At 45.5% G+C, this 10,785-nt stretch overlaps 1 protein-coding gene across 1 annotated transcript; it reads right to left on the bottom strand.

Annotated features, from left to right (window-relative positions):
- Positions 1-1,256: 1,256 nt before the first annotated feature.
- LOC308111263 (POU domain, class 3, transcription factor 4-like) lies at positions 1,257-2,345 on the bottom strand (the record flags this gene model as incomplete). The annotated part of the gene is made up of 1 exon (XM_080466110.1): positions 1,257-2,345. One exon carries the CDS (start codon positions 2,343-2,345, stop codon positions 1,257-1,259), a length of 1,089 nt encoding a protein of 362 aa, XP_080322236.1.
- Positions 2,346-10,785: the final 8,440 nt, after the last annotated feature.

Below are 10,785 nucleotides of genomic sequence, written 5' to 3'. Positions count from 1 at the left end.
GTTTGCTTTCTTCTTTTTTTTTTTTTTCTTTTTTTAAACATTGCTAATCAAGTGCATGAATAACTAAGAGCATTTGTTTAAATTAATGACTTCAAAAGGGTAATATATAAAACTGTACAATATTCGAAAAAATACTTAAGAAATAAACCAAATAACAGGAGTATTTAAGATTATAAAATTTTGATACTTGAACGTACATTTAAAATTATAGGCAGGTGTATAGCGTCGTCAACCCTTCTTTTTCTATTCTCGGCTCTGGTTCAGAGTCCACACAGTTTCTATGGTCGATGATGATTGAAATCAAACAAATGGATTAATAAATAGCAGGAACTGTGTGTGTGTGTGTGTGTGTGTGTGTGTGTGTGTGTGTGTGTGTGTGTGTGTGTGTGTGTGTGTGTGTGTGTGTGTGTGTGTGTGTGTGTGTGTGTGTGTGTGTGTGTGTGTGTGTGTGTGTGTGTGTGTGTGGCTTCATAAGCTACAGGCCATGAGGGAGGAATTTAATAAGGAAAGAAAAATCCTCCAAGTGCTATAATGTCGGCAGCAACATCTCTAAGACTGCAGTGATGGTTGCAGAAATAAAAATAATGGTAATTACAGATTTGCTACGTGTATGTTACAAAATAATGGATGTAAATAGGGTGAGAACTAAAGCGTCGTAAATACCCGAGGGAAGCGTGAGGTGGACTGTAAAAATGGCCTCTGGTGCTGCTGCAAATCAATTAAGAAAAGTGATATTATTATTATTTGTTTGATCGCACAACAGTGTGTGTGGTGTTTGTGTGTGTGAGGAAAAGCCCCCCAAAAAACAAAAATAAAAAAAAAGCATCAGTCCCCTTCTTAGTTATTGTAGAGCTGATGAGAAGTGGTGACACAAACCAAAGGCGCTGGCAGGTTATTATAGGCACATTTTGTATTTATATCCGTGATGTAGAAAAAAACCAAACTGACGCGCTCCGAAGGTGATGTGACTTGTGACGTTTCGATATGCCGGTACAGAGTCATAATGCCCTCATGGACAGGTTAGAAAATGACAAAGGCTTGAGCAGGTATCTCTTGTTATTGTTATTGTTTCAGTGCTGGAGGCGTGTGAAGGAGTCCGGACCGGGACGAGGCGCAGCGGGGCCGGGGAGGAGCGCGCCACCGTCCTCCGTCCCCGCGCGCACAGAGAGTCTGTGCCGGGGAAAAGGGGGGAGGGTGTCGCGGGGAAAGTCGGGTGAGGGGGGGTCGAAAGGTCGGGATCCCTCCCGGTGCTGCGGTCAGAGATCGTGACACGACGATGCGTCTCCTGCGCTCCCGCCGTGAGAATAGGGTCCCTCGTGCGGCGGCGGCTCCCCGGGCGGCGTCATGCGCTTCTCCTTCTGCCTCCGGTTGCAAAACCAAACTCGCACCACCTCCTTCTCCAGCTGCAGCGAGTCCGCCAGCGAGGTGATCTCCGGCGCGGACGGCTTGGGGCACTTGAGAAAGTGCGTCTCCAGAACTCCCTTGACGCTGACCTCGATGGACGTCCTCTTCTTCCTCTTCCTCCCCTGAGCTGCGATCTTGTCTATACTGCTCGAGCTGCCCGTGGTTGAATCTGCCTCCTCCAGCCACTTGTTCAGCAGCGGCTTTAGTTTGCACATGTTTTTAAAGCTCAGCTGCAGAGCCTCAAACCTGCAGATGGTCGTTTGGGAAAAGACGTTACCGTACAACGTGCCCAGAGCCAAACCCACGTCCGCCTGCGTAAAGCCCAGCTTGATCCTCCTCTGTTTAAACTGCTTGGCAAAGTGTTCCAGCTCGTCCGAAGTCGGCGTCTCCTCGTCGGAGTGGTCGTGGCAGTGGTGCCCGCCGAGGTCGCTGTGCTCGGGGCTGAGTGTGTCCCTGAGGCCCGGGTGCATGCCTTGGCCCTGCGGGTTGGGTGGAGGTGTGAGCCCTCCGTGGTCCAGCATGCCGTTGACAGTGAAACCCGTCTGGGAGTAGATGTTAAGCTGCTGCCCGCTGGTGATGGAGGAGTTGTGGGACACCGGGGTTCCCCACGCTCCCGGGTGGTTGCCATGGTTGTTGTGATGAGGGGAGTGATGTGCGACGTGCGGAGAGCGGTGATGGATGATGCCGAGCTGCAGGTCCTCTCGGCCAGGTTTCACGTCTTGCTGCTCCATGGAGGCCGACCAGGGGCTGCCCTCCGACAGGCTGCTCGCCCACTGGTGCCCCAGGGGGTGTCCGTTGCTCTGGACGCTCTGCAGATAGTCGCTCTGGAGCAGTTTCTGGTGTCCTCTGTAGGGGCTTGCAGGCTGCATGGCCTGGCTGTCCGGGTGGATCATGGGGCTGGAGCTGAGCAGGGTGTAGGGGCTGGAGGCAGCTGTGGCCATGCTGGCTGCTGAACCCCACTAATGCTACTGAATGGAGGGAGCAGCTCAGCCTCTGACATCTCCCTCTCCCTGGATTCTCGGCAGCAGTCCCGAAGCTGACTGACAGCCTCCGCCGCCACTCACAGGGCGACCAAGACGCGCTGACGACACGGCTCCGCCAATGACGACGCAGACCTCGCTATCCTCCGCCTCTGCAAGCAGCGCCGCAGGGAGGAAAGGGTTACAGCCAGTCGAACCGGAAGTATGTCGAAGTGTTGGTCCAGTGGGTCTGACTGTGGAATGATGTGAGCGTGGAGCGCAGTTCCTGTTTATTAATTAAAGTTTCCAACTGATTTACGCACGACTTTATTGGCGCTCCTGTCACCCCTGAACGCATGCGAACGAGATTAAAGCGCAATGGCATTTCTTAGACGTGCCAGCACTTAATTTAGAAGGATGCAATCAAACTAAGAGCAGGTCTCATTGCTAATTATTAACTTGGAGAACATTTCCTCAGGTGTTTGTTGAGCGACACCTCTGAACACTGTTTTTACGCACGGGCTATTATATTCATCCATGTTGGTCAGGCACAAAAATTAAGCACTTAAATAGTCCTATTATGAGAAAGTATCAAGTATATAATTTGTTTTTTTCAAAAATGAAAAAAAAAAAAAAAATCTATTGGCAGGACAAACACAATTTTGCCATTATAAGAAAATATGTGATCCTCAGACACAAATGGAAGCTAAAGACATTTTGATCCACCTGAGAAGAAAATGTGATTTCACCTAGTAGATACTTAAAGTCTGCAAGAATCTCATCAGAGCTGGAAAAAGATCTATATGCATATCTAGGAGCTAACTTATCTGCGTAATTACATTTGCCATTAGATGACTCGCGTCCCAGTCTCCTTATTGGTTTGAAATTCCATTAAATATATTGCTCGGGCTCCCAGGTTAAGCTTGATTTAAATTTGCATACATTTTCATACATTTAGGAGAAATAAAAGAAGGCTGCAGCCACCAGAAAGTCATTAAAGAGCGCTGAGCCGAGCCACAAGCTGCTCGCAGGGACGCAGAGAGGAGAGGAGGCCCGGAGCAGGTGAGCTTGACCGCGGGCTGGACGTGTGGACAGAGGGGCTGCTGGAGGCTACGCAACAAAACCAAACACAACACTGGAGCAGTGACAGGCAGCAGCCCTGAAAGGAGACGAAGTGACGGGACTACATCAGCTTTGGAAGCCTTAGCTGGATGGAAAATAATTCATCAGATTGTGTTTGTTGTTTTATTCCTCTTATAATTACAGCGTGGCGCGGTGTGTACATTCTCGATGCAGCTTTTCCTCTTTGAAAGTTGGCTGAAAGTGGCTGAATATTTGATGGGAATCGCAGTGTTGTTCTAGTGGCCTAGTTTGATGAACTGGATCTCTTCGTTTGAGGAGTTATGGGATGAAACGGGGAGCTGAATGAAATTGTAATATAAGAAAACTGTAGTAGTGGTTGACAGTGAGACGCCTGCATTTTTAGACGCGTCGTTTTACGAATGGGACGCCACAGCCAAACGATTTAATATTGTACTTTCCATTTAAAATTGTGTCTCCCAAACTAATTTTCAAACCGAAACAGAGGATGTGCTCAAAATTGGAGGCTTTAAAATTTACCCAAGCGATCATAATAATGTTGAAACAAACACATCCGACATTTTTTTTTTTTTTTTTTTTTTTTGTCTTGTTACAAATATAAAGTCTACGTTTTTTTGTGGCGCATAAAGTAGACAGGAGAGGGAGTTTGAGAGGGGGTTGTATTGCTCTCGATAGTCTAAGTTTCTAAGTGTAACAGATGCTTCTCTAGAAACGCTCCTTGTGCTGATTCCTTTTATTCGCATCAACATTTTTCTGCCGTCGAGCGCGTTTCCATAGCGAGGCGAATAAAAGGCAAATCCCCGCTCCGCGCCTCCAATAAAGAGCCCATTCACAGATAACCCGGGCCAGCCCTGCTACACTTACACCATGCAGCACTGCGGGCTCTCTCCTACCAAGGTGCACATTACCGCTAAATCACTGCAACTAATGACTCATAATTTCAGTCATTTTTGGGGGGTTTTGAAATGCTATTTAGTGCGCGTTTTGTCGCCTTTGCTGCGCGCCTTGTTTGTGTTTGCTCTGCGCCTGGGAGTGAGTCTCTCTCAGTGATTGTGTTGGTGACTCGGGCTGTTTACTGTGCAGGCAGCGGAGTAAATAAAAAGATTTGTCAATGATACTCTCCTTTTGGTGGCATTGAAACGACAGCTTAAAACCAAATACGTTGTTATTTTCAGAATGGAATATCTATGTCCATCTTCTTGTAGGCCTCTAACTTTACCCTTCAGTTTATAGAAAAAAAAAATAAGTTGAATGTTATTGTAACGCATGATTCATTAGAACATGAATATATGCGTATTCTACAGCATTATGAAACTAGATTGCTTCCAGGTTGGAGTTTTTTTTTCTGTAGTTAATTACATTTACACATCAGTAATAGTTATGTGTGTCACTATATAGACAATTGCATTGACCTCATATTGTGACCACTGTCGTTTAATTAAGAGACCAAGTCTAATATGACCATTTGTCTGTGGAGACCACTCTTGTATTTCTACTGTTATTATTCATTGTGATACCAAAACAATGCAGGTCTGAAAATTATTTCAAAAGCTAAAAATCTAAACAAAATTCTTTTCATGCGTGGATATAAATACGTACGTCAGGGAAACATTTTAAAATTTTATGTTGTTGTTTTTTAATCCATCCCCCGCTCTGTCTCTTTCTCTCCACGTTAGTGCACCACTTTGCAGCCTGCAGATAAATCAGGCTTTAGTCTGCTATTGAGACAGCCTTGGGCCCCAGGGCGGGACCTGTCACTTGGTGTCATGACCTCTTGCAAACTTTCCCCGTGACGCGTAAATCTGTGCCCCTGCGCGCTGACAGTGTCCAACATATATTTATTTACCAGTGTAATAGACTCGCTTTTTTTTTTTTTTTTTTACATAACATCAATTAAATGTACGTTTATTATTCGTTCATCAACACATTTATTGGATGACTTTCAATACTCAGATTGTGTGTTTAAGTTGAGTTTTAAGACATTTATCATATTCCTCATCATTGTCATCTCTCAGCCTGAAACTGATCTGTGACACCCGCGGCACACAGCTCACCAGACAATCGATATTTCCATTAACCCGTGAAGTCCCTAATAAAAGGACAGTGACACCTTGTTTAGACAAGACGGGCCCTCCAGAAACCAACCCGCTACTAATTCCACATCATTCCGCTGACAAGTCGTTTGTTTTCACCATCGCTTCGTCTCCAAACGTCTTTCTAAGCGCTGTTTCTCCCCCAGAAGTGCAGGGTGTCAGTCACAAGCCACACTGCTGCCTCCCTCTGTCTGTGTGCGTGTGTTCAGGCAAGGTTGGGAGGAAGAAATACATTGGACACACCGAACAACCGAATGCATATGCGGCTAAAGCTCATCCCATGAGGGCACGCCAAGTGTAAATGTACATTCATAATGCATGAGGCCTGGTGCGTCTGTTTGGTCTGCACTGCCAGACCCCTGGTTCAAGGGGTTAAGCCTGTGTGTGTGTGTGTGTGTGTGTGTGTGTGTGTGTGTGTGTGTGTGTGTGTGTGTGTGTGTGTGTGTGTGTGTGTGTGTGTGTGTGTGTGTGTGTGAGAGAGAGAGAGAGATTTCAGACATCTGCACATCATAATCAAAGAGCAGGGGTTTGCTTTTCAACAAGTTTTGGACCCAGTGTCCTGCGTGTGGGATAAAATGCGTCTGAAGGATTTTCCCTTCAAGTTCTAGGTTTGGGTGTATTTCCCCCCCCCGTCTGGAATCGTTTCAGATTTTACAAGAAATCTTTTTTTTTTTTTAAAAAGAAGAAGAAGTTTTGTAACATTTATTGCACGGGAAAAAATATGATAGTGACTTTAAATGCGAAAATACAAAAGGTGGCAGCGAAGACGCAACTTCCGGAGATTTTACGCATTAATTGTCGTTTTGCTTTCATTACATTTCATTCACGAGAAAAACGTTTTTTTTCGTGCAGAAAACAGAATTTTCGAAGTCTCACATTTAACCGTTTTTCTATATTTGTATTTACATTTTTGATAAACAAAACTATACATAAAAACACAAAATGTGGTTAAAATACATTTAAAACTATATTGCTTCGATTCATTAATTAATTTTTAGGAAATACATCACAACGGTTTACTTTTCTATTTTTCTATTACAGCTTCATACTTGACTGTGCAGCAGAGCTATAGTAATAAATCTTGTCCCTGTGCAAATTAATAAAAACACATAAATTTATCGAGGTTCATTACAATATTAGACACTAAGGAAAAAGTGAAACATTCAGAATTCAGGACAGATAATAATAGATAGTTCCTTTTGTGTTTTTAAGTCTGCCTCCCTCAAATTTAAGCCTTTTAATTTCCAAGGGGGATTCATAAAAAAAGTTAAAACCTGCAATGAGGAGCTTGATGGAAACGTCTAAGGTTTGGACATTAGCATTCCCGACTATGATGCAAATTCCAGCGTAAAATTATTTTTGGTTTCTAGTTAATTAGAAAGTGAATTCAGTCACAACAGCACAGAGGCCTGGGGTCAGGGAGTCTTTCAGCTCCTGAAAATGTCTCTGCACCTTCTACACCTGCAGAACAAACACTGCGAGCCAAAGCAATTGTTGCAATATTATTTTTTATTATCTACCAGAATTTGAAACACCCAGACAAAATTGAAACTGTTTGTCCCCCTTGCCTTCCCTCAAACAAACAATGTTTGTCAGAGAGATTATTCTTGTGTCTGTGTGTGTCTGTGTGTGTCTGTGTGTGTGTGTTACAGGTGCTGTTTGCAGAAGAGGCTAGTATATTGTTCCCGGGTCAGTGAAGGAGCCATGGCTGGTAAAAAATCTACATAACATTACCATCTGTTAAACTTCAAACCGCTCAAACACACACGCACACACAGTGCTCTAAATGAAAAGCAGTGAAAGTGAAGAAGAGTAGAGTCTGTAGAAATGTAATGTATGCTCTTCAGCCGCTCTCCAGCTCCTCTTCCACGTCCTCCTGCTTCTTCTCCTCTTCTGTGCTGAGAGCCCAGAGAGGAGCTCAGGGGTTGAGGCCTCGGTCACACCAGTGAACAAGAGAGAAGGACTCGGGAGCATTTGGAGAATCAAAAAAAAAAAAAGAAGAGGGCAGTTGTTGGAACAAGAATTTCTCTACAATCTTCACTTATTCCTGCTGCTCCTCTTCCCTTAAAATGCAGCACGGAAAGTCAAATGCAGCCAATGTTTAATGAATGGCCCCGATGAATTTCACGTAGGATATGAGCAAGTTCTCTGCCACAGCTATAACCAGCCAACATGCTCTCCCCTGTGGCCCACACACACACACACACACACACACACACACACACACACACACACACACACACACACACACACACACACACACACACACACACACACACACACACACACACACACACACACACACACACACACACACACGTCCCTCTGAAGGAGCAGGCGGAGCCGGCAGTTGCACATCTGCATTTCAAACACAGACTCTCTGGGATTCATTATTAATTAGCCTGCTGAGCCCTGGAGGACTGGTGATGCTGCCATCACATACACACACATACACACTGGCATGCACGCACACACACGTACGCACACGCACACCCACACATACACACACATACATGCACACACCTCGTGACCTCTTTGCCCCCTCTACAGTTAGAGAGCCCTCACCAGAATACTGAGCCGTCCAGGAGCCTTCCTCCAATCACATCACTTCCCCTGATTTTCCAGCTTAATGTATGGTGAGGATGATGTATTACAGCACTGGATGGTTTTATTGAGCAGAACAAGGTGGGAATGTGTTTAAAGCTGCATCTTCGTGTGAGAACGCGAGTGGAGCCCAACCAGAACTGGACCGGCCCTCCAATCACCTCAATAAACAACGACAAAACTCCTCTCTGCCTTTGTTTGCTTTATTTCTTTTGCGCAGGGGAGTGAGTTGAGCCTTGCTCGCCTCTAATTTAGTAAGCGTGCTTCGGCTTTGCGCATTAACCTCCACCAGCAGCAGATAGAGGCAGATCAGAAAGACACACAGCGATTATGCATGAGTAATGTCTCCAGGGTCCAAAGAGCGAGGAGAGAGTGAGGGAGACATCAAACGAGCCGCAGTGAGAGAACACTCTGTCCACAGCGCACGCCCCACCGCTGCGCAAAAAAAAAAAGTTGGGGCGCTGCGCAGTTTACAAAAATAAACACATCAGGAAGAAACAAACGCGTTTCAGCCCATTGTGCTGCTCTGCTGGTGCACAGGGTTGGATTAGTATGCAGGAAGTGAAGCGCTTCAGCAAGGTGCATCATCTTTACTATTCATAAACTGGGTGAGGTGTTGGTTGATGCTTCTCCACCATGTGTCTCCATCCATCCACCCATCCACCCATACATCCATACATCCTTAAATCCACCCAACTGGTGGCCCATTATGGCTCAGACACATTACCATAGCCATGGGGTCTCTAGGAGGGCAGCCTGTGATCTCTCACCGCACATCATCACCTCGCCCGTTGGCTCGCTCCGGGCTACAGCCCAGGTCCTGATAAAGCAAGAAGCTCTGGCAGTAATTTGAGCATAATTGCATAATTGAGCAGAACTCCACCATCATCACCATCTGCCCTTGAAGTCTTCAGTTTAGGCCTCACGGTGGCCGACGCCGCTCCTCAGCTGTCACCTCCTATCTCCATTGAAAGCGTACTGCAGCATCCCTGCGAGGGTCAGCAACTCGTGAACCTACCGGGTCTGACTCGGGGCCAGCCAGCGCACCGCTACGGAGCAGAGAGGGCCGAGTGGTCTTGCAGCATGAGTTGCAGTGAAGGAGGCAGAACGCTCTTCAACAACACAGCGTCGCCTTTGTTAGATTTGTAACGAAGAATCTGGGGCAATCGAAAAATCGGCACAAATGTTGTTACAAGTTCTCGCTCCGAAAGGGAATTCTTGCTCCCCGTTCAGAGCTCCCCTCTCGGCCGGGTGTTTCTTTCAAAGGAATGTACATATGATTTTTGGTTTTGTACCAATTCCACCTGGAGTCTCGAAGGAAAGAACAACAAATATGGGAAACATTTAATCCAGAATAATATGTTTATCCAGAGACCTGTGGACTTGAGGAGGAACGGACCCCCTCTGATGTGGTCTGCTGCCAGTCTGTGTGTGTGTGTGTGTGTGTGTGTGTGTGTGTGTGTGTGTGTGTGTGTGTGTTCGTACGGTCCTGCAGGTTGCCGTGTGTTTGGGTTGGACGTGTAAGACGGCTGAAGAGACCCTCCACCCCCTGGGGCCAGGAACTCTGGGTGAGGAGGAAGAGAGGTCTAACACACTCTCAGATTTCGAATGAGTGTTTGTGTGCGAGCGATACAGGATGTGACAAACGCTCGGCGGCCAGTCCAGACTTGGACAGTTAACTTTGCAGTTATGATGTTGCTTCTCACAGAGAAAGGTTTTTTTATTTTTTTTCTCCAGGAAAGAAAACATAAATCTAATCTTCCTATAACCTTCCTCCTCTGTATTTCTGTTAGTGGGGTTAAGTGTAGAGAAAACACTGAAAACTCAGAAGTATTTGCAAAGCCTCACTGCAGCGGAGCTTTTATCTTGGTTTTTGCTGAGTTACAATTATTCAACGGCCAAATCAGACAGGGCAGGAAATGTCAGCCATCATGGAGTCTCCCTCTCTGGTGGTGCGTCTGGTTAAGACTTGACCTTGAGCGTGGGGTACCAGGGTTCCAATCCCTGTTGCGGCAGGAAGCACATCCGCTGTACAAACGGGCCAAGTCCACTTCGTGAGCTGCAAGAACTTGCTGCGGTGAAAAAAGCACAGCTGATGTACAAACTAGATCTCAGCTCCGGCTGGAAGATATAAGGACATACAGTCGAAGTGCTGAAGCTGGGAAAGTTGTAATGACGTTTCATAAAAATATAAGGAATGAATTTGTTTGCCTCATCAGAGCCGACCTGAAGGGTGTTTTAGAAATCAAAGATCGTTAAAGAAATATTCTAGATTTTTATGTTGGTAAAGGAAGTCTAAGTTTTGCTTGGCTGTTTATAGAACGTCTTCCCAAATTTAATCCATTCTTAAAAGCTTTTTGTTGTGTTATCTGATGGCAATCTTTACACAGCCTCGAAAAGCTTAAAGGATGGCAGCTGGCCTACTTTTTTTTTTGTTTGGGGTGGGGGGTTGGGTCAGAGGTCATGATTTCTTTGCTATTACATTTTGAGGAAAGCTCCTGGTTAATGACAAATTTAAAAGTCTGTATTCATTAAAACACACATTTTAGAAACACAATTTATTCTAACAGAGATTAAATATTATCATATTTTAGGTCAAAATCACAAGAGTAACAGTTTCCTAT

This window comes from Lipophrys pholis (genome assembly GCF_963383615.2).
Source record: "Lipophrys pholis genome assembly, chromosome: 6".
Lineage (NCBI taxonomy): Eukaryota > Metazoa > Chordata > Actinopteri > Blenniiformes > Blenniidae > Lipophrys > Lipophrys pholis.
The sequence above is the reverse complement of the archived record's forward strand: the minus strand, read 5'-3'. Positions and strand labels throughout refer to the sequence as shown.